The sequence below is a fragment of the Neophocaena asiaeorientalis genome, unplaced genomic scaffold, assembly GCF_003031525.2.
Source record: "Neophocaena asiaeorientalis asiaeorientalis breed wild unplaced genomic scaffold, Neophocaena_asiaeorientalis_V1.1 scaffold540, whole genome shotgun sequence".
Lineage (NCBI taxonomy): Eukaryota > Metazoa > Chordata > Mammalia > Artiodactyla > Phocoenidae > Neophocaena > Neophocaena asiaeorientalis.
The window spans coordinates 4,069,455-4,093,321 of record NW_020172141.1 but is presented as its reverse complement, the minus strand read 5'-3'; the positions used below and the strand labels follow the sequence as shown (position 1 = coordinate 4,093,321).

Genomic DNA, 23,867 nt, shown 5'->3' with positions numbered 1-23,867 from the left:
ATGGTGACTCTAAGAAGACCCTGCAAATATCCGAGTTTGAGATTAGATCCGGGGGAAAGACGCCCCGTGAACAGCATGAACATGACCGTGTGTGTCCCTGCTGTGGTTACCTAGAAACTATTTTTTTGATCCCAGGATGAGATAAAGATTCTGCCTATTGGTTCTGTTTATTCCTGCTAACTGTGCACTTTGTCATTTGCTCAGTTTGAATGACAACAGCTGGGACAACCTGGGAGCTACTTGTAAAGCACTGTGCCAGAAACAGAAGGAATTTGGGAACATAAACGGTGTTTTCATCACATCTTCCAACTCGATGCTGAGACTTTGAAAGAACGTAGGAAGTAAAGTCGGTGGCTATAAACAAGCAGTGTCCCAGAGAAGAACGTGCAGACCCCAGAAGGGGGGCCCGTCCGTGCAGATGGGGAGCGCATATGAGCCCAGACGCTGACTTCTGGGATCAGGGAAAACTGTCCGGGTGGGAGGAGGAAGCTCCAGGAAGACTGCACAGCAGGGACCATGCGATACAGGCTCCTCACGTACAGGTCAGGAAATGGTAGATGAATGGAACTTGAAACAGCACAGGGTGGTAGGGCCAGCCTGGTAGTTACCACAAAACCTGGGGAATAGGACTCATTCATTTCACAAATATTTACTGAGCGATTATTTGGCTGAATAATAAAATCACCTTCATATTGATCAAAAATGGTCATATGAAAAAAAACGGTCACATGAAGACAATTCCATATTGTTCAACCGACGATAACACTAAGGTACCGGACTTAAAATGCACCCCTTCCTCCACCTGTGGAGCTCACAGGTCAGCGGGGTGCTCTCTGAGGCCATCAGGTCAGAATCACCTGGGGAGCTTCGTAAAGTGCCGGTTTCTGAAATTCCTGCAGCCCAGTAGGCACGTGTTTTAACAAGCCCTCCAGGTGACTGTGATGGGTAGTGACGCTTGAGGGCCCCTGGTGTAAGACAGATGGGCAGACTTACGAGAGGACACGGTAATTACTCAGAAATGACGGAAAGGCAGACAGGCACTCAGGAGCCGTCGAGGCTGACGGGACAGCACCAGGGAGAGCGAGTTGCGGAGCCTCGCGAGGGAACCGTGGAGCGGGGCGGAGGGGAGGAACAGAGGCCTGTGTGTGGAGAGCCAGCATGGGGAGTCATTTTAGACATTTAAGGAGCCAGTAAGACGTTCAAGACGCAATGAGGGCAGCAAAGAGCTTAGGAGAAAAAGCTGAACTCGAGGTACAAGTCTGGGAGTTTTCAGCACGTAGTGCAAACCACCAGAGTGGATGAACCGCCTCCAAGAATACGGTGCAAGAGGAGAGACTGGAAAACCAGCACCCAGGAGCCAGGCACAGCAGGACGTAGCTTCTAGGGACACATAAGAAGTAGAGAAAAGGACAGGAGAAAGCAGTCCCTGAAAGCCAAGAGGAGAAAGTATTTCCGGAAGAGGGAAGTGGGCCACTAATGTCAACGGCAGAGAGATCAGATAAAGTAAGTTTTAAAGCATGAAGTTTTTTGCACAGTAAAGGCACCGATGTCCTCGGTGGGAGCCCTGAGGTGAATTGAAGCTGTCTTGCTTGCCCAGGGCTTGGATTTCTCAGTTCTACTTCCTGGTGAGAACCCAACGTGCCTGGGGTCCCGCGAGCCCACTGGTTCCTTAGTACAACCCCTTAATTGTCCCTTTCCACAATCAGAAATCCCAAACTAAAGCAAATTTTGTTAGTACTTGCCTTACGACATTAATAAAATTTACCTTCTGTTAAAGCTAGATACTTGTTTCGTTACACATTTTCACAGAGTAGGGACCATCTGTCATTCTAAAAGCACCCAACAGAGCACCCTGCTCGATAAATGATTATTGAATTAATGAATGACCGGGCTCCTGCCTAAGGACAATGGAAAACATTAGAAGAGAGAAGAAAACTATAAAGTAGGCTTCTTCAATTCATACATAGCATTTTCCTATCAAGAAGAATTTCTTCCTGAAGAAGAAAGAAAGAAAGAATATCTGTAAGCCTGAGGGCAACTCTGGTCAGCCTTCTAAAGTATTTCTTTTGGACAATTTGTTGCCATTTAAAAAGTGAATCTAGTAATCAAGAGCTAGGATAACTACACAAACAACAAGTGACACTGCTCCTCTTTTTTTCTCTGGGACATTTGGCCTTTATTAATCACGAAGTGTCACAGATCCAAACACACGTCCACCTGGCAGTTTATAGCAGGTAGCCCAGAAGTAAAGCAGATTGTAGGAGGCCTGGATTCTACAGGGCATCCCACACAGCTTCTGCATCACTGGATACACGTGAGGAAAGGACCACGAGCAAGCCTGGGTGATGGCACGAGTGCTGAAAACAGCGGGCACGTGCATATCCACCCTAAGGAAAGGCTTGGATGCCCCAGAGCTCTATCCCAGTGGACATTTGCCAGCGGCCTGGGTGAGGATGCCGAGTGCAGAACTACTGGAAGCGTGGGCTCTGGCGCTGGAATTCCTGAGTCTGAACCACAGCCCAAGTCACTAGTTATGTAACTTGCAACAGCTAGGAAACCCGAGTCCCAGCTTCCTCATCTACAAGGCGGAGATGCTTCCGGCACGTGGTGTGCAGGGTCTGTTGTGAAGATCACAGGAGTCTGCACAGGCCCGCCTAGGACGGAGCCTGGAGCACCGCAGTGCTGCACGGGAGCTGCGGCGGCTGCTGCTCCTGATGCCGGCACCGCCCCAGGTGGCGGGTCTAGCAGATTCACACGCCACCCACAGAGACACCGGCAGGGCAGAAAAGGAGCCAGCACAGAGGGCCTCGTCCCATGCCTGGCGGGAGGGACACAGAAGGACAGCAAGGGGAGGCTCAAGGGCAGCTCATCTCGGGAGGCCTGGTATCTGTACCGACATTAAGTGCATTGGAACTTAACAGCACATAGGTTGTCAAAAAGACCCCCTTAAAATGATGAATGTGGTGTGGGTCCTACCACAGTACTCAGAACCTACTGAAAGGCTGAGCCGAATAAAGTGTTTTTCGTGAAGAACACCTGGGCCAGCAGGAGTGCTCGGAACCAGGCCCCCTGATGGACAGCCACTGGAACTGGGGTGTGTGTAAAGAAAAGACTGGAAGGGCACGACTTGTCCGCAGACAGCTGAGACGGCCCGCACAGAGGAAGCGCAGACCAGGGCAGAAAACACTGGAGGGCTAATCCCACCCCACATGAGAAACAAACGTCCCAGACCCGGCACTTGTTCCAAGAGAACATGGAGGGCTGCGGAAAGAGGCAAGTGCTTTCTCCCTAACAGGAAACCCTCTCGTGCCCACAGACATTTGGGAAGCAGCTTCAGGATCTGCTGTGCTTGGACAGATGCCTGTAAGAGCCTTTGAACTCAAGGACTACACGAGAGGCAACACTGGAGATACCATTATTAATGCGTATTTTATTGGGGTTCATGAAAGAAATCCCACTTACCCATATCAGAGTCACCTCCACCAGAGGAGTTCAACTTACGAAAGATCTCCTGCTTCTTTGATTTAACCATGGGTGAGGTGTTTTCCAGCTTGGTGAAGAATGAAGGCAAGTAGCTTATACTCCCTGGTGATCGGGAATCATTCCTGTCAGGGACAGTTACGTGTGTCACCATCATGCACTCCTACCCCGCCCATGCTAGTACCAGTCCCAGAGTCCCTCCCCATCTGTTTGTGCTGACAGCCTAAGGACAGTGTGTGACCAAAAGCCAGCGAGGACATCACATCTGAGGACACAAAGATGACATCAGAAAATGAGGACTGGAATAGAGAGAATCTAGAACCAAGATTCTTAACAAAGAGTGAATGGACATTAATGGGAACACTCGTCACGATTCTGTCTGTTCCACAGCACAGGCACTGATATTTAGGGTTACTGTGTAAGCTTGGAACTATTTTACTAGCAGAATTACTTTGAAGCACAATAAAATTGTAACTACTAACACACCTGCCTATAAAATAGCAAGCACTCACACCTAAGCAACAATTAGACTTGAACAGAATAGCTACAATGTAGAAAAAATTACCTATTTATTAGAATCTTTTCAAGCCTGTGACCAGTTGAGCTGAGTTTCGCATAAAGACTTCCTTTCATATTTCACTGGCAGCTTCCTATACTAACACATTTAGAAAAACAAGTTTCCTCTACCAGTGCAGGACTACCAGGATCTAACTAGTGCCAGAGACGGTAACAGAGAACATATGGAAAGGTGCTGATAATTTAATCTGGTCCCTCACTCAAACATGAGAACACCTACTGTATCCAAGGAAGACAAAGAAGAATGACTAAGATGTGGTCTCCGTCCTCAGAAAACTCACAAGCTTAGGGGAAACATGTAAACGTATAATTAAATTTAACATCATTCCCTTTCCAAAAATGGATTTCGTCCTCATTTCCTTGAAAGGTACCAACCCCTATTTGGTGGCCTATTAATATATACAAGTAAGTAAATGACTACGACACACTGTTAAGAAATGCACTAACGGTTTGGAGTGAGGCAGACCTTGGTCTAAAGCTGGACTCCCTCTCACTTTATTTGATCACCAGCAAATCAGAGCATCAGGGGAGGGTGTTCCACACCAAGAAAGCAGCACGAGTTCAGGTGAGGGAACTCGGGGCTCAAGGAGGGAAGCGTGAGGGTGGAGCGGCAGCAAGTGGGGTGAGGAGCGTGAGCCTGGCCACAGAGAGATTCCATGCCACGCTCGTGACCAAGCAAGTGCTGGAGTCCACTTGAGTTCTATACAGATCGCTGGTGCAAGTGGACCAGGCAGGGGCCAAGTCAAAGGCGTCTAAAAAACCAAATGGGAATAAGAATCCAATAATTCCTAGGGTTGGGTTAGGGTCAGAAACTGCGAAGAGAACACACGGCAAGCAGCCCAACCCAGGGGCTCACTGTGACCCCCTTCCACTCACAGGCCAGACGCCGGGTGCCCGGCAAGCACTCAAGTGGGGTTCAGCAACCACACAGACAGAAAGATTTTAAAAATAAGATCTAGGACGACTTAACTTCGAGAAGAATAATGAACAATTATGTTCTATGACCTATTTAAATACTACAATTTTTTCATTAAAATCCACTGGCATTAGGTCACTAGGAAAACAGAAACAAAACGATCCGCCTGACACATGACCCGGAAGAGGAAAACCGCACTGACTTCAGGAAAACGAAAGGCACGCAGCGCGCGCACAGGCACCTCTGCTCTGCGGGCTCGGCTCCGCGCTGGGCCAGGAGCAGCACGCTGTCCTGTTTCTCGTGCACGACCGGAACCTGGGGTGGGGAGATGGGCTCGTAGGGCTCGCTAGAGACGTGACTCCTCTCTGGGGACTTTCCAGGCCTGATACTGGAACATACAAAACATTAGACAGTCTTCCCAGGGCTCACCTGCGGCTTACCCTGAACAGGAACTGGTTACCTTGTTACTTCAGTCATTTCAAGGACCAAAAGTTGGCAATACATATCAGAAAAAAGTGGCCTCGTATACTCACTCTGTACCTAGTTATTTTGAAAAAGTCTGTTACTGTTGCTTCGTCCAGGCACACGGAGTCGCATGACAAACGGTGCCGGGGACAGGCCGCAGCCCGGGCTCTGTGGGGAGGTCACTGCCCAGCACCGGACCCCTCGTGCCCCTGGCCAGCTACTCCGCTGAGCCCTCCAGGGTCTTGTTGCTGATTTCGAGCCAGGACCTACCAGGTTGCTTCCCCATTAAGTTAAAAGACAAAGGACTTGGGCGCCACACTGCCACCTGCAACTTAACGTTCTTCCTCTGGACGCCATGTTGTGAGGATGGTGTGAGATAAACACTGTTTGGGCCCAAAAAAGTTTTTGGTTTAGTAACTGTACATATTAAAAGCCATCTGTGACCTTTAATATCTGCTTTTATTACTATTATAGATAAGTATAATTATATATGTATTATTTGTCATTTCTTTCCCCAATCTCGTCCCATCCAATTCTTAGAGGTGGCCATTTTTGACCATTTTTCCTTTAGTTCTTTGGTGGGCACCTCTAAATCATCTAAATAATCAATCTTATACCTTTCTTGATGTATCAGAACTTGAAACAGTACCTTATCAGTTTCCTTCCATGAAAGATGAAGAGCTTGACTACCTTCTCTATGTTGTTGCCCATTTTATTTTAATCTGTAGTTTGTCTACTTTAACTATACATGTAGCATACTCAGCCATTTTTATGTGATTTACAGCATTTACATTCTGTTCTAAACTCTAGAAAAACTCCTCTGTGTTTTGCTCATTGACTGAAAAATCAGTTAATGGTGTTTTACAACACTATGGATTTTGTAAACATTTTAAACTGTAAAACCAATGAAAGAAATGTAACGTTCCTCATTCAAATGCACAGGTGTAGGGCTTCCCTGGTGGCGCAGTGGTTGAGAGTCCGCCTGCCGATGCAGGGGACACGGGTTCGTGCCCCTGGTCCGGGAAGATCCCACATGCCGCGGAGCGGCTGGGCCCGTGAGCCATGGCCACTGAGCCTGCGCGTCCGGAGCCTGTGCTCCGCAGCGGGAGAGGCCACAACAGTGAGAGGCCCGCGTAGCGAAAAAAAAAAAAAAAAAAGTACAGATGTAGAAATTACAAGTGAAAAAGTCAAAAGGATTTTTTCAAAAATGCCATTAACTGCTCAAAATCTATGTAGTACTTCGTATCAAGAATGTACCATGAATGACTCTGCTATAGCTTTCTGTTCTTCTTTGATAACAAGTTCTCTTCTTTGTTTTTTTGGTCTTTGTTAAAAGAGAATGGGTTTTCATCTTATCCTTAAGATCATCCCGCTTCTTGAAATGATGTCATTTGAGATTTGTTTCCAAACAGCGCGGTCTGAGGGTAGGGCAAGTGGGGATGAAATGAAGCGAACTGGCCCTGTGCTGACGATCTGGAAGGTGGGCGATGATCCACGGTAGCATCTTACTCTGTCCTCTCTACTAATGTGTGTTCAAAACGTCCCACAATAAAGTTGGTTTTTTTTCCCAAATGAGCACATTCAGCTTCTTAAATAAGTTATTCTTCCACCCTTTGTTCTCTGCTAACTTGGGGGGTCGGAAGGCAGACTGGAGAACCACCTCTGCTGCAAACTGAATTGTGGCTTCCGCTGCTCTGGGTCATCTACCCCGCTGTGTGTCTTCCAGACCTTTGCAGGATCTCTGACCTGACACCCCAGTCTTGTTCTCAGTATTTTTATGAACTTCATGAACGTTCATGCTGCTCTATATCAACTCACATGCCCCAACACTTAGTCTACTACCTTGAATGAACAGCCCTGCGTCCATCTTTTAAACTTCCAAATGCAGAGCACTGGGGGAGAAGACATGCTCTTTACCAAGCGGCCCAGCATATCAACGTGTTTCCTCTCGTGGCCTCACTTTCATTGTTTAATGTCAGCTTCCTAAACATCTGAACACTCTTAGGATTCTGAAGACCCAGGCCAAGTGTCCCAACATTACCACCAAACCACACATTCTTCCTGTCTTTGCAAACCCACAGAGTAGAGCAATCAACTTGTGAATACATAACAAAAAGGTACAGGACCAAACTGCCCAGTAGACATTCCAAGAATAATATACAGAGGAAAAACCCTCATTTACACTTTCCAGGGAATGAAGGTAAAATAACTTTAGGTATAAGAAATGAATCTCCTAACTTGAAGATACAAACTGTTTTACTGTTGGGAAATTTACATATGGCTTAAAATAAAGACCATACCTTCCCCTGGATTTGTCCACAAGATTTTCTGGAGAGACCCTTGAACCTGGTCTTTGATGGTGAAGAGACTGAGACTGGGATTCTGGGCTATAACGGTTTGATGTTTTAGTCCTCACGGGTGTAGACACCAAAGCAGACGGTGAATTTTGGAATGTAGAAGTGGGAGGCTGCTGGGGAGGCTGTGATGGAACTTGATTTCTAGCAAAATCTTGCGTGATAATTTGCTGTGCGTGAGAGAAGAAGGAATTAGTTAGAGCCATTGAGTACTTTCAAGAAAGTGTAGCGTAAAAAATCTAGACAACTTTATTGTGATTCTACGTGAAATGTGCCTCCTACATGATCTTTCTTTAAAAAAAAAAAAAAACTAGTAAGAAGAGTGAGAAACTTACACAGATGTGATCAGCAAGTGTGATGAGTCGGTGTGTCCTGGGCACCTGCCCCACCCCCTCGGCCTGTGAAGATGGGGGCGGCGGCGGCTGCGGGGAGGGCGACTCCGGCTGCGGCCGATAGTGGTGCAGCGGTCCTTCGTACTGCCTGCAGGCTTCGTCTAACAGGGACAGACAGATGTCTTACTCCAGGGATGCCCGCCTTTCACTCATGAGCAAAGATTAAACATAACGCAGAGAAACACATGGAAGGGAATTCATATCTTAATTTTGAAGAAAAAATATTTATTCACTGAGAGACATCAGAAGACTAGCAACCAAAACTAATATCAACTGTTATCATTAAAATATACACAAAAAAGTCATCAATAATGGCTTAAAAACTGTTTTCCATTAGAGCAGTTTTAAAAGTTTTACATGTTTCTAGACTCATACAAGATTACTCTCAAACAAAACGAGCTATTTCTTAACGTGCTCTGGACAGGCAAGGAGAAGGAAGTGTGAAAACACGCAAAGACCCACTTTCTGCCTGGCTCGCCTTCACGACCTCCGGCTGGTAGGCCTGCAACCTCTCGGGGGGCGGCGCGGGGGAGCTGGCAGGGCTTATCACCTCAATGGCATCGCCAGGTGTTTCATACCGGTGAGAAGATACTTGAAGAAAAGAAAAGAATCTATTTTAAAACTAATCCTATAAAAAGACTCAGAAGTCCAAGCTCTTCAAACCTATTTGCAAATTTTCGGTTTTTACTCTGAGAAATGTTCAATGGCACCTCAGGTCAATGGAAAACAAAAAAAAACCACAACGAGGTCAATGCATGGTGTCAAAGGTCAGTAGGCGCTTCCTCGGACTCCTAATCCTGGCGGGGTACGGAGTTTCCTGAAAGTCTGTGGGCTCTAAGACCTTTAGGTGAGGCAGAACAGAAACAGAGCTTGACGTTCTCCTGGGGGCTGGAAAAGAAAATCACTAGGAAACTCATCAGAAGGGATTAAACCAATGAGAGAGTAGATGTCAACAGTCCACTGTTTCCAGTCGTTTCCATCCTGTGGGACAGTCAGCTCTTCTTTACCAGGACGACTTTAAAGCTGTAGATTAAGTAACATCACATAATGATTTTCCCAAGTCACTGAGTACTGCTGACAAAAATTTCTCCCACTTTTTAGCACCACGTTACACTGTTGAAGATAAACAAATGGTAGGGAACGTCTGCAGGGAAGCAAAGTCACTCCGCTGGGTTAGCAGAAAGGGAGGGTGCACATGCCAGGGAAGAGCCCTTCTACAATGCGGTTCCCAAGGAAACCGGGGGTCTATGCAGTAGGGGTCCAGGTACTTTTCTCAGTCCTGCCATGGCCTGAGAGCCGAGAACGGGGGCGTCGGGCGGCTGTGACCTCCTGCTCAGGAACCTTCTGACTCGCGAGCGCTGTGTGCACCTTTGGGTGCACTGAAGCACCTGAGGAAACGGTCAGAGGCCCAAAGGGTGTATGACCCTGGCCAGAGCAGCAAGCGTGGTCAGGCGGTGATGGGTCCTGAACACAGGCAGAAGGTGGGAATGAACTCTGCTACTAGACTACCACCCACTCCTCCAACCTCATCTCAACAGCCCTCTCCTGCCCCCCACCAGGCTACGGAAGCTGCAGTAACCTGGGTCTAGTATGCTCAGGACAGAAACCTGTTAACTGGGGTGGAAATTATCTTTGGAGAACTAAAATAAGTCACTATATTCAAAGTAATTGATACTACTTTGCAGTAGGTATTCATCACTGTTCGCGTGCCAGCACCCTCCTAATCTGCTCCCCACATCCAATGCACAGCCACGGGAGGCCTGGCGCTACTCTGGAGCACACTGTTCTTGATGCCTGAAGAGCGGGTGGGGAGGCTCTGGAGAGGAAAAACCGGAGGGCACGCTGGTAACTGTGAAGAGCCTGTGGGCTTCACGCAAGGAACTGACTCAGTGACGAAAAGATAAACACTCAGAAAAGCAGCCAGACTCTCTGCTCTCAGACGTTCTGTGACGCAAACTGAAAAGAAGTGTTGTCGGGTGATTAGCGAGCATTCAACAGGCCCCAGGTTGGGTCACCAGATGTGTGCTGGTGACTTCCCTCCAAAAGGCCTAGTCATAGAACTAGGGATCTTCCAAATTTTCTGCATGGATAATACCTATTGGGCTGATTTTCACAGTCCAGGCTAAAGGATGTCTTTCATTTACACAACAGGCTACCAAGCTGCCCCCTCCCACTTGTCTCCAAAAACCTCAGCAATGGGGTTATTTACCCAAATAGGTTACGACTAGGCGTGGAACTAACTAAACTAAACAGAACAATGCGTTGCATGCTGGGGCACAGGGCCCACAGGTCATTGTCTCCGACTCTACTCAGTTCACCACTGGAAATGAGAGGTTACTACGTATGGTTAAATTACTCCAGTATTAATGGATACTCGTTTAAATACTGGCCTGTTCCTTCAGGAATTCTATATAGAATTTAGGCTGTAGTTAAAAATAAATTTAAAGTAACTTTTCTAGCATTTTACTGTAGATTTGTGAATTCTTACACTTAACAGGGTAGATATCAAAGTGACTAACCAGACTTGGTCAAAATCCAACTTGCGAGAAATGCCAATTACCAATAATAATAATTACCAACAAAGTGGTCCCGCTTTTTAAAAAATCTGTATCTTAGAAAAAGAACACTAGAGGCTGTGGGGTATCGGCCTAAATACTGAATCACATCCTAGGAAACGTTTCTTGAGGAATGAGGCCTCGGCAGCGCTGCGCTTGATGACACATCCATCACCTTCCAGAGCCTGAAGATGTTAGTGAACTCCGCCTCTATCTCCCTTCCAACCTTATCTCCACAAGGGGCATGGCTTCTCAGGGAAAACACCTTGACAGGTACACTTAAGACACTCTGATATTTAAAGAGTCATAACAGCAGAAGAGACACTTTGCACCCCTAACCCACAAAACCTTTCCATTACATTTACTGCCAAGATCAGAATTTCTTTACACCGTATGGTTCTGCTTTCCCTAAAGAATCAAGTAATTCCGTACTCGGTACCACAGTGCGAGGTCGGGTTGAGATACATACAGCTACCGGAAGAGTCTGAACTCTGGGAGCCACGGTCCCTTGCATCCTTGTCCGAGGCAATTTGCCGGGTGATGATCACGTCTATGAAGTTAGCTGCGGTAATGGTAGTCTTCCCTCGGGTCCTTAGCTCTTCCTCATATCTGGATTTTGGAGGAGGCCCTTTCTCTTTCCCAGCCTCAGAGTAAACTACTGCAGAATGAGGCTGGGGCTTGCCACTCGGCAGGGCTGAAGAAGTGTACAGACACTGACCGGGTCTCTTCTCCGCCTCCAGGCTTTTCTGCTCTAGCTGCTGCTCACTAACTGCTGCTGACCTGCTCCTCAAATTTTCTTCTAACCTGGCAGCTTCATGCTTACTCTCTTTTGTTTTGGACACGTCCATCTGGGGAGCAGACGCTGCGGCGTCCACAAGAGCAGCCAGGGCGTCCGCAGCAGTATTGTAACGGGAGGCCGGCAGGCCCTGGCTGATGGAAGGGCCCCCAGCAGGCAGCGGCCTGAAATTGAGGTGTGTGTCTGTGTGTGTGTGGTGGGGCAGGGCGGGCGGGGGGGACGGACGGACTGCAACAAACAGAGTGCACAGCAGGAGAAAACATCACCCTCCTTAGACTACTGCACTCACAGATTTAAAGGCGTGTGTGCAGAAGACGGGGATTTCTGATCCAAGTGTACACAGAGACCTACATGATCCGTAGCTGTGCGCTCGGGTCCAAAGGTGTGATCACGCTGGTTCCGTTGGTTCCCTGGAAAACGCTGGGTCTCTGCTGCAGCAGGGTCTCCTGAGCTCTGACTGAAGGAGACGGGGAGCGAACATAGCCGTGGCTGCTGGGCCGGCCGGGCTGTTCTGAGCCTGCAGGGCAGAGGGACAAAGAAACAAGCCATAAGGAAGAGGCAGGACGGCATCACTGGGGAATCGTTGCCTTCCTAATATTCCTAAATAGGAGAAAGGAAAACAAGGGAAGAAACTTGCTACTCTGCTTTCTGGCCTTTCTAGAAATAAATTCTGTAAGAGTTTTCCAATAGAGATGCAATAAAACCACACTGGTAACTTGAAACAAAATCGTCAGCTACCATTCACTGTCATTTCCATTTTGGTGACAAGTTTCTATCTTGAATCCAAAGAGAAATAAAAATAACACCAATAATGAAGCACTAATACAACTCAGATAAGTTCATTTTTCCTCAAACTCTGGCGTGTTTCTCATTTCCAAAATCAAGTTTGCAACAACTACCTAAGTATCATAATGCAAATAATGCACGTCCGCTGCAGCAGGGCCTGAGACTGCCCACCCACCCGCAGCTCTGCAGCTCCCTCCGCTTGGCCGAGGCTCTTCCACAGCAAAGCTCCTTCACTCACAGGGTCTCAGGTTCCCCCTCTTCACCCTCTCCCCCACCTCCTGGGGTTCTCGGCCTCACCCTGACTTTCCCACTTGGAGCCAGCAGCTCTAGCAAACACCCCTGTCTTCACTTCAGGGCAGGTGCCTAGCACAGCCTTCTGAGCAATTTTCTCCCTTCTGACCTCACACCGGTACTAAGTGCCCTGCAGGGCACATTCCTAGAAGTGGGGTTACTATTTCCGTTTTTACATCTCTGAAGAAGCTATCCCTATGTACACTGCCATTGACAATGTGTAAGAATCAGTGTTTCTTCACACACCTCAACACAGGATATTTATCGACCTTTCAAATGTCTGATGGAGAAAAATGGTACTTTATTGACTTAAATATGCATGTTATTCATCAGTGGGATCACAAGCATTTTAAAGATACAGTTCCTAAAAAAATTACGTATGAGTTCTACTTGGCTTGCTTTAATTAAATCAATTCCCGTGGTTTCTATACAATCAACGTATAATCAGTATTATGGTGCTACCTCGTGATTCATTAAAGCATCTCCTGTGGTCACACACTTAGTGATTCTTTGAATTATATACAGACAACAGGTTACATCTAAACGTACTTGGCTTTGCAACCATTGACTTGTTGGAGGTAAAGCCCCAGGAATGGTATGAGGAAGTCGGAGGTGACCGCTGGCCTCGGCCCCCTCCTCAATCCAGGGGGTCTGTTGGCTGTGGCCACGGGAATGTGACACCCTCTGGTTCTGCACCAACCTCTCAGGCGGGTCTCTGGCCCCCTCTGCCCCCACCTCTAGCAGCCCTCCCAGAAACATCTCGGGACAGACCTGCTCCTCCGTACATACCTGCCCCCCTGATATCTTGTTCAAGCCAGACTCTCCACTCTCAATCACCATCTCCGTGCTGTCTGTTCTCCTAAGTACTGCTCTGAGTATCTGACCACATGGACATGATCAATGGTTTGATTTCACAGAATATAAAATGACAACTACGCCATGGATAAGAACACATCTTCCAGAGACACGTCAGATTAGCTACGGCCTAAACAATCACTATCACTTTGCTTTCAACTAATCCAGCTCTATCTGAAGTGCAGACCAATCTCGTTTCCCACCTCTTCCTCAACCCCCATTATCCCGTTATCGTGAAGTCCTTTTGATTCACCTTAACAATATTCATCCAAGCACCTCCTTTCTGGCCATTCCCCGTGTCAACCTATCTCAGGAGACACGGGGACGACACACATGGTCTCACTGTCCTCCTGGCACCAGCCCATACCCGCCTCCTGGGTTCTAACCCATCTCAGGCTGCTCCCGTGCAAATGCCCCTCTGATCACGCCACCTGCCTCCTGCACTGGACCGTAATTCACACTGTCACACAGCCTGCTAACCATGCTGTCCACTCTTCCTTCACCGCCAGCTCCACAAGACACCCATCTTCACTGGTCTCCTGTGAGCCTTCGCCCGGGCGACTTTCGGCTTCAGTGAGCCCTGTGCCCAGTCTCTGCAGACCCAACTGCTGGAGCCAAATGCCCACGACACCGTCATCGTGGAAACTCCACTCCCTCTGCGCCACTCCAGCCCGCACAGCAGCTCCACTTAAGCGCCACCACCGCCTTCTGCCTCGTAACTCTCGGTTGTGAGGTCGCCCCGGCACCCGCTGCCACACGAGCACGAGGCCTCCCACCCACCTGGCCGCAGGCAGAGGTCCGAGGGGGCTGCGGTGAGGCGCTCCCGCTCCTTCTCCCGCTCCCGCTCTCTTTCAGCATTTGCCGCAGCCGCGAGGTGTGTTGAGTGTCCTGGAAAACACACAAACCTGCAACTTGAGGACAAAACGTCAACGTACAGGTGCGTCAAACAAGTTTTACACTCTCAAGTGACTGAAAGATTTTCAGGAAGTTCCAAAGCTGAGCTGTAGGAAGTGTGTTTTATTAAGAGTCTCGAGTGACTTCGGAGCGTAACACAAGCTCCCAAGATCCCTCCCGAGTATCTAGGGACAGACGGCGCAGAGGAACGATAACTAATATTAAATGGAAAACTGCAGACCAAATGCAGGAAAAGGACCCCAAACACCTCCAAGGGCTCTGCTGCCAGCACATGAGCACATTGCTCACACCAGCAAGGGGTGAGCGCAGACCCACCTGGAGACATGGACGCAGAGTTGTACGGCCGCGGAGGGAAGGTGACCTGTGTTCCAGGAATGTAAGTGATTCTGTCCATGGGGGGAGTGCTTGTTCCCCCTGGATGAGGCACTAAAATTGCTGGGGGCATATTGGTCAGGTCAATGATTCCTATTCAAAAGAAATACAACAAAATTATGTTTTACTTGTTATTCTAAAGATACAGAACTATACCTGGCTTTTTAATTTTGTTTATCTCTAAAACCCAATGACAATTTGCAAACAGTAAGACCATCTCCATCTAGAGAAGGATATGAAGTACTGCACCCCACACCAGCACCCAAAGACGTGGAGAGAGGAAAGAGGGAGGGAGACTGGTGAGACCATGGCTTCAAATCCCGCGCACACTGGTCTGGTTTCAATATATCAGTGTAGCCAAAACAGCCCATCCCGATGGATCACTTTGTTGGCCTTCCTGGGCTAATGGCTATGGAGAGAAGGAATGGCCTTTTCTTTCTTTCCATCATCCACCCACCGAGCATTTATCAGAGTGCCTAGGAGACCCTGGGCGCACATGCTCGAGTCTGCAAAGGCACACACCCCTGGTTGCTGGGTACGGAAGACCCAGCTGCTGCTCCCGGGGGGACAGCCCTCGGGCCACGTCCGGGCGCAGGCCCACTTGCATCTGCTGTGAGGTGATGTAGTCGTTGAGGATCGTCTGCCGCGTGTTCTCCATCGCATAGAGCTGATACTGACTGGGGTAACCTGGAGTTGGTGACAGCTGTCTCTGGAACAGGTAAGCGGCAGCTGCTGAGGGAGAGAAGAGAGACAGCCATAGTTTAGTCTGGGTAGACTCATTTGCCAAACATCACCCAAAGAAAAAATAAGGAAAAAAACCATCTGTTGAGCTACGTGCACAATCGAGTTCTAGCTGTCATGGGGCCGGGGGTCGGGGGAATACAGGGTTTGGGTGGGTTCCTTTTAGACCTTGACATACCAGCAACGTGAATATAAACATTCTAATGTCTGACGTAACGGAAAGGGGGAAGACAGACTAGACAAGACAAGAGTATTAACCTTTTTACCACTAGAACAGTAGCTAAAAAAAAATCTCCAGTAGTTTCATTTTCAATCTTTGACATGGAACTTTATTAGATTTTTCACCTGAAGTCTCCAAAAGCTGTGTCTGAGAATAATTTTTTATAGTACCGATCATCTAATACAACTAAGTGGAAATATGTGTGAAAACACTTTGTAACAGATAGTAACTTTACTTTTCTGGGGGTAAGAATGATCAGTCTGTAAGCATTTAATTAGCGTGTCTGTTTAAAGCAGAGATTAGCCAGCAAAGGGCCAGGTGGTCAGCATTTGAGGCTCTGTGGAGCATTCCGTCGTACCAACTCAACTCTGCCATTACAGTGTGAGAGCAGCCAGACAAAATATAAACAGGCAGGTGTGGCTGTGTTCTAATAAAACTTTATTTGCACAAACAGGCAGCAGCAGGATCTGGCCAGAGGCTGTAGCTGTTCTAACCCTAGGTTAGAGCGTGACACAGATGCTAGGAAGCTGGAGGTGTGGTAAATGAGCAGAACACACACAAGGAACTTAGTCCTGTATGTTAATTCTATCCCAATAAAACTGGAAGAAATAAAAGATAATGCCTCTATCCTCAAAACACTGATCATCCAGCTCAAGCTCAACAATGGCAAGCAAGTGAAATAAAGGACTATGATAAACACTACATGAAAGTAAAAACATGTGCTTCTGTCTGAGAGCTTGAAGGAACTATCATATATATACATATGTTCTCCCTAGAAGAACAAACGACAAGCTTTCGGGAGTGTCTGCGTCCCCTTCCTCTAGAACTCCCAGCTGAATCTGTCAGCTGACTGTGTGACTGGGAACTTCTGCCTTGGTTCTGGAGACAGGCCCTGAAGAACCAGGTGTGGGCTCCTCTGAAACTGAACGTTCTCAAGCGACAACGTGATGGTACTGATATCATCACAGCCCAGCAAAGACTCTGCACCAACCTGCTGATGGGACTCCTTTCCCTGTGCAGAGTCCACTGCCCGGTGCCCCTAGCATCACCGTGCCCAGTGCAGGCTGCTCTCTAGAAAACCTACATGCTTCTACACTGACCAAAGCCATGTTTACTCAAAGTCAGTGGTGTCTGTTCAAAAGTTCCTTCCAGCTGTACTTGCTACTGTAATTGTGTAACTTAATGAAAAACTCTGTAAATCTATGAGAGAAGAACAAAAAAAGTGGTTTCTCCAGAAATTAAGTTGACTGCTTTGGAAAGACTCAATATAGAAGCTGAATTAGGTATGGACTAGATAATTTTAAAAGACTGGGAAAAAATCTAGAAGGATTCTGTATTTAGATTGCTTTGAAGTGTCTTTAAATTCTAACTTCACTTAAAAAACCAAACCTGGAGATGTATCATTTATACAAGAAAGACAGTGGTGAGGTTTAATCAGTGGCCCCTGACCTGAGATCAGAACACTGGTGAATGCATGTCTCTGCTGTAAATTGAAACATATAACGTATGCATGTGTCATTTAAAAACAGTTCTTCACATTAACCCACTTTTCCAATCAGCTTATCCAAATGCCATCAGACAAGAGAGCTTTCCACATACCTAGTATTTTTAGCTCTTTCAGGGGTGCTGGTAATATTTTGTGTCTTGATCTGAGAGCTGGTTACATGGGGTGTATAGTTTGTGAAAATTCACTGAACTATATACACTAATGACCCATGCAACTGTCTGCGGACTGTACCTTAATAAACAGTAAGTCTAGAAAGCCACACAGGTATGTTATTTCTTTGCTTTCAGTTATTACTACACACGGTGCTTACCAGGATCCAGAGCCCGGTGAAACGGCATGGCTGGGTCCAGATGTGTGGGCAGATGGCTCCGGTAAACCTCCCCTGGGGCACCGCCCCTGTGGTGCGGCTCAAAAGGGCTGTGGCTCACTGCAGGGTCTACCCCAGGAACTGGAGACTTCGCTGTGATGCTTTCCCTCTGGGTAGGGGTCAGTGTCGATTTCCTTTCATGACTGGTAGACTTGCTAGAAGAAATCGTAACTGCAAGAAAAAATAAAGGGGCCAACACCACAAATTCTTAAGCAAAGCTGTTAATGTTTATTTCTCAACCACTCAAATACAGACCATATTCGTATAGTATTTTGATCTTCTCTTCCCACTAAACACGTAACAGTAATCTTGCAGAATATGAAAATGTGAAGAACTGGCAGGCACCTCTGTGATTTGGAGACTGCCCCCTTCTGGATCACAGCCCGGGTTTACCACCTAATGTTAAGACTGAAAATGACGTTCGACACTCCTCTTTAAACCCCACTATACACTGTTCCGTTGTCTCCGCAACCTGGTATTCTAATTTCTCTTGATCCTGCATGCATCAAACCTCAGCTTACTCTCTGCGCCTGCGTTACCAGCCCCTGCTAGGCTACACTGTGTTTCCTCACTCCGTATATCCAGAGACTTTCTTACCAGCATCAGTCTCCTCCCTGCCCCAGCTGCTTCTTTTCTACATGACGGTATCCAGAGAGGCTTGATCGTCCCATCAGTGCTACCAGCCACCACCCTCTATCGTTTTAATGATTGTGGTAAAACACACGGAACATAAAATTTACAATTTTAGCCATTACAAAGGGTCCACTTCAGTGACAGTAATACACACACAACGTTGTGCAACCGTCAGCACCACCCAATCCTTCAGATTTTGATAATGTCAACTTTGCTATGATCACACAAACCTGCCTGTCAAAACCAAGAAATCAGGCTGGTTTAGTACATCCCCTCACACCCCAACTTGCTCTAACTTGTAGAGCCTTTCCGTCTGCAGGGCACTTCTCCTCTTTCGTAACTAGAGCCAACAAGGTTTGGGCTCACTCTGCGCCCCCAAACAGGCGCTTCCTCTCCTCCTCCCTCCGTGCCGCCCCTCCCACCGCCCACACCCTTCACGCAGAGTGCAGCCCAGGACCCTGCACAGAAGCCCAGCGATAAATGATTACCACAGTACAGCCAAAAATGCTAAGTGGAAGCATGTTTTAAGGGCCTTGGATTGCTTCAGGACCACCTGGTAAAAACCATGCCTCTCAGTTCGCTGATCTACCTGCCAGCAGCATAAACCCCGAGGTGGTGTGGGTTCGTGGCGCTCACAGCAGTACTAGCTGTAACAACAGCGCACAGTAACTGAGTCCTTCCAACACACGAGGCACTGTTCTTTCCAAGTTCTTTAGACCTATCACCTCATTTTATCTTCAGAACGATCCAATGAGGTAATAAGCCTTAGTATTACACCACCAATCCACAGATGAGGAAACTATGGCACAGAAACCCTGAGGAACGGGTCCAAGTTAGTACAGCAAGGAGAACGCTGATTCAACCTTAAGCAGCCCGGCTCCACAGCTTAAATGTTCAGCCCCACAGCAGATGGCGCCCAGGAGCCAGGAGTCCAGACTGACTTCCAGAAAACCTCACGGGTTAGCGGAAAATCTACTCTAAGCATTACTTGCTCAAGCATTTCTGGACTCCACCATACTCTGCATTTAGTTAAAACATTAGGCATTTCACCTACAATTATGCCTATTTTAATGTGGCAGCCAGCCTTCCAGAGCCCTAGCATCAAGCACAACCGACGGCGCTTTCGACCACCTGGAGCCAACACTGGGCTGCGTGCTGCTGGCGGAGGTGGGCAGCACAACACAGACGTCAGACAAGGACACGGGAGGAACACACCATCGGGAGCTCTGCTCATCATGGGCGAGCCTCTGGGCGCAGTGCTGGCGTAACTCCCCGGCGTCCGCCGTGCGCTGGCGTCCTCGTAAATCCCCGGGCTCAGCTGTGCTTTGGGGGCTTCGTGAAGCGTTGACCTGAGAACCGAGGGGCCAGAGCTTACCACCGACGTGTGCCGGGAACGCACAGGCTCGCCTGCTTTCACGTCCTCGTATTTTCCCCGTTCGACCGCTTTTATGCTCTCTGGCCTAATTTCCAGTGGAGGCAGCCCACGGGGCAGTCTGCTAGGCCCCGCGACCAAGGACTTGACGTTGTGCTTGATGGCGGATTGGCCTGAACTGCTGTCAGACTTGACGGGTGTGCCCTACAGGGAAAGAGACAGGCGTCACAGGCAGCCACAGCTCAGCCGCTTCTCCACCGCAGGCCACGTCGGGCTCGCGGCAACGACGGCTGCTGTCTGTGTGGGTCTCCATCACAGGTCCACTGAGCTGAAGCTGCACAGTTTCCCACACCAGAACAACTAAGGGTAAAGCAGACACAAACCTTCATGTCTCCTTCCAAGAGACCTGACACTTATAATGCTTATAAGAACTACTGATAATCCTTAGGTCCCACTGCAGTCTGAAGCGGAATGGCTACCTGGGAGATGGAGCCCTCAACCATGGGCCTCGTGCTCTGTACCACTTCTGGGGTTTTCTGGCTTTCCTGAGTTAAAACATCTTGCCGTGGGATCTCATGGATGGAGCGCCCCATCTCTTTGATGGTGGTGATGCCATCGTAAGGTTTTCCTTTGGTAATGGCACCTTCAAACGCTCGTATGGGCGGACTCTCCCTTTTAATCTGTTTGGGGTACTTAAGGCCATCTTCAAAACTTTCAGTTGTCGCTCTTGGTGTGCCTTCAAAAAAGGATTCAAGAAACATGCTTATTAAATTAATGCCACTGAATTATACACTTAAAAACTGTTAAAATGGTAAATTTTGTTGCACAGAATTTACCGCAATATAAGAAAATGAATGCCTTGCCATCTTGCAGTTTCTAATCAATTTTTGGTTTACAAAAGATCCTTAAAATCAATACTCATCGGCCATTCTTTTGGGGGGGGCGGTGTTGTTCAAGATTTAATACAGCGCTCATCACAATCACAGAATTGTTCTTACATAATGAAGGTGTCTCTATATTCAAAGATTAGGCAACTATCATCTTCCAACACACTATGTAACTCAGAGAAGAAGAGTTATAATCAGGATTTAAATATCTAATATTTCAAAAGGGAAGATATCTTGAAAAACAGATATCTTTTTCACATATCACACACTGCACATATAATTTCAAACTACTTTGCCAGTGAGGCAGTAATGAATAAAAGCAAATGAGCAAAATGTTTACCCTGCATTATGGAACCAGACAGCACAGTCCTTTCTTTGAGGTCAGAGTGAGGGCTCCCCCTGGGTAATGCTCGGCAGATCAGCCCTTTCAAAACAAGGAGGCAATTCCGGAGTTAGACACAACACGGGTGTCAGTTCACGCATACTGTTCTTAGAGGGTGTACTGTTGATAAAAGCTCCATGGAGAAAGGGGTACCATTTTAGATTTGCAAACTATTCAGAAGAATATCATGGAAAAAATAACAAAAGTTGGAAGTACCCAACATGACATCACCCGTTTCTTTTTAAACATTTTCCTAAATAGAAAATGGCCACAGAAGACATCTATTGTAAGTCAAAAAGTAAAGAACAACACTTTCAAAGCTAAATCTAAACACCCAGTGCTTTCTGATAGAGGTGAGAGAAAATATGGGGGGATTGGAAATCATTGTTTAGCTCTGAAATATACCTGTGAGAAGGGGAAAACATGAAAGATGGATACCTCAAAAAAAGGTAAAATATATTAAATGAAACATGCAAATCAAAATGAAAGAGATGTAAATAACCTCCTAAGAAGTTTCATGTTATACTGCCAACAAATCTGAATCAAGGAAAGAAGAGTTTTGTTTTTTTTTTTTAACTACAGAGAAAATCCAGCTCTTAGAAAATTTCACAGGCCTTCAAGATTGAGGAGTCCTTACACTGTTTTTAGTATTTTATCTAGATTAAAATAAAATAATTGAGGTAGGTTAAGATTTAAGGAAAGTGAGCCATTAACAAAACAAAACCACAGCTATCATTTGATGAATGCACATCACATGCTCAGCACAAGACTGCACACCTGTCTCTAATCCTCACACAATGGTAGGTACAATCCCTTAATTTACAGAGTAAGAAATGGACACAGAGAAATTCACCAGGGAAGAGTGAAGTTAGGATTCAAATAGATGTCTTTGCTCTGTCCATTATACCACTCTATCTATCTGCCTCACAATAAAAACAAAGTTCTCATGATGAATTTCACATTTTTAAACTCACTTAACTCAAACAGAAATAATCTACAAATTATATGAGCATTCTAACAGTTACCTATGGTATGACCAATTATGTTTAATTTTTACTTCCCTCCACTGTCACGTACCACTTGATTTATATGTAGATATGAACATAAGTTTAAACATTTATTAATATAAATTTCATGTTAATATATTACCTGTATATTTCATATTACATGCATTAGTAATATATTAATATATTTATATGAGTTTCATTTATATATTGATATAAATATAAATTTCAGGTTGAAACGACAGAGACTGAATACAACCTAATTCAACAGTGGAAATTTACTACACGAAATTCAATGTATCTAAACAGCACTCTGGAAACAACACCTCACCCTCCAGCGGTGCTGACACAGGAGACTCCCTCATGGACAACCCTTGCTTTAGAGCTCCTTCCACTGATTCATAGCTTCTTTTGAGACTGATTTCATGAGCTGTTCTCGGACTCCTCGTCCCTTCTCGGGCATTCTTAATATCTGCAGGACACAGACACAAGAATTGCTCAGACAGAGCCCAAGGCCTATTGTATGGTAAAAAAGTTATCTTAATTTCATAATCTCACAAAAAAAATATATAAAAACTGGTCTTAATCTACTATATACATCTGTGCACATGTCATTTATAAAAATGTTTTCATTCACTCAAATATATTTATTGAGTGTCAGGCATAAACCAGGCTTGCAGATTAGGTTAACAAATTAAGTCCCTTCCCTCATGAAACTCAGCAGTACTGGCAGATACAGATAAATTACTAGGTGGTTACACACAGTAACCGGTACTATGGACAGTGGGCTATGAGAATGCTGGAAGGGGATCCTGACATCTGAAAGCTCAGATAAGGGTCACTGAACACAGCACTGCGGTTCACGAAAGTCACTGTTGACTGAGCCAGTGTGGACACAGTGGGCAAAGGGGAGATTCACACCCTGGGTGGGATAGCATGAGATTTCATCTCACTACTCAGAACAGCATGCAATTTAAAACTGAAACTTAAGGATACACCTAAAGATAAATGCTTACATACATACAGACATTAAAATAGTTATATTTAAGCAGCATTTAAATTCAATACTCTTTCTAGGATTATCAGACTATTATCTACTCCTTAATTCTTAACACATAAAATAGGTACCCCTTTAAAATAAAAGTGATTCTATTAAAGTTAAACAAAGATCCTTTTCCTAGGCTAAATCAAATGACCACAGCTGGCGATGTTAGCTACCACTCAGGGGACACGTAGTATGGGCTCTGCACTGTTAATCACTTTTCATTGACTGTTTCAGTTAATTTTTCACAAAAGTTTCACGAGAAGTACCAGCATTAACCTTTTTTTACATTACAGAGAGGAAACTTGGGCTCAGGGAAGGAAAACTAACTTTTCCAAAGCAAGCGTGTAGGGAACCAGAATCATATCCTTAGTCACACATTACAACACTGGCTTCAGTGTGGAGATGCAATACTTACTATCGTAAGATAAGATGTGTCCACTTTTGCCTTCATAAATAACATGGCCTTTGGATGCAGCTTCCTCTCGGCCTTTCTCAGGACTGCTCTCTTCAATGGACAGTCTAGAAATGGGTCCCTTCACCAAAGCCTCAGTTGGTATGCCAGCCTGGGACAGAGCCGGGGTCCCCTGTCATCAATTCAAACACAGGCACCACAAACATCACTTGACTTTACAGGACACACGGACGCTCAGAAAATGTAACCTGCCACACCGAGAGTCAGAGCAAGCCATGTCCTCAAATGAGACAGGCCAGGACATGACGGGAAATCAGACACACGTTTTGTAAACGTAAAGAAACACTGTACCTTGGTCCCTGAACCCTGCCGTAACAAAACTTCTTAAAACGCTAACAGGTATCTGAGCTGATGAGCTTTCCTCCCCGCCTCAAAGTCAGACCTCTACGAAGGTACTTAACTCTCAGAAACAAAATGTGTCTGAAGGCCTAAAATCACGGAAATGTAATAAAGCTTTTTCAAAATTTCTAAGAAAAATAAGTCA

The 23,867-nt window shown here is 46.4% G+C and overlaps 1 protein-coding gene across 11 annotated transcripts in view; it reads right to left on the bottom strand.

Annotated features, from left to right (window-relative positions):
* The window catches only part of NCOR1 (nuclear receptor corepressor 1), a 141,924-nt gene that overhangs the window by 4,194 nt on the left and 113,863 nt on the right, over window positions 1-23,867 (bottom strand). For 6 of the 11 annotated variants that reach the window (XM_024753426.1, XM_024753421.1, XM_024753459.1 and 3 more), the window contains 16 exons: window positions 23,327-23,495; window positions 22,198-22,338; window positions 20,821-20,904; window positions 20,073-20,329; window positions 19,437-19,797; window positions 17,532-17,759; window positions 15,276-15,485; window positions 14,697-14,846; window positions 14,247-14,354; window positions 11,886-12,051; window positions 11,208-11,698; window positions 8,646-8,774; window positions 8,127-8,284; window positions 7,738-7,961; window positions 5,214-5,360; window positions 3,463-3,605 (listed from right to left, as the gene is read on the bottom strand). In XM_024753426.1, coding sequence (XP_024609194.1) covers window positions 3,463-3,605; window positions 5,214-5,360; window positions 7,738-7,961; window positions 8,127-8,284; window positions 8,646-8,774; window positions 11,208-11,698; window positions 11,886-12,051; window positions 14,247-14,354; window positions 14,697-14,846; window positions 15,276-15,485; window positions 17,532-17,759; window positions 19,437-19,797; window positions 20,073-20,329; window positions 20,821-20,904; window positions 22,198-22,338; window positions 23,327-23,495 — 3,166 coding nt within the window. The remainder of the gene's footprint in view (window positions 1-3,462; window positions 3,606-5,213; window positions 5,361-7,737; window positions 7,962-8,126; window positions 8,285-8,645; window positions 8,775-11,207; window positions 11,699-11,885; window positions 12,052-14,246; window positions 14,355-14,696; window positions 14,847-15,275; window positions 15,486-17,531; window positions 17,760-19,436; window positions 19,798-20,072; window positions 20,330-20,820; window positions 20,905-22,197; window positions 22,339-23,326; window positions 23,496-23,867) is intronic. The other 5 variants (XM_024753470.1, XM_024753479.1, XM_024753436.1 and 2 more) reach the window with 3 other exon arrangements.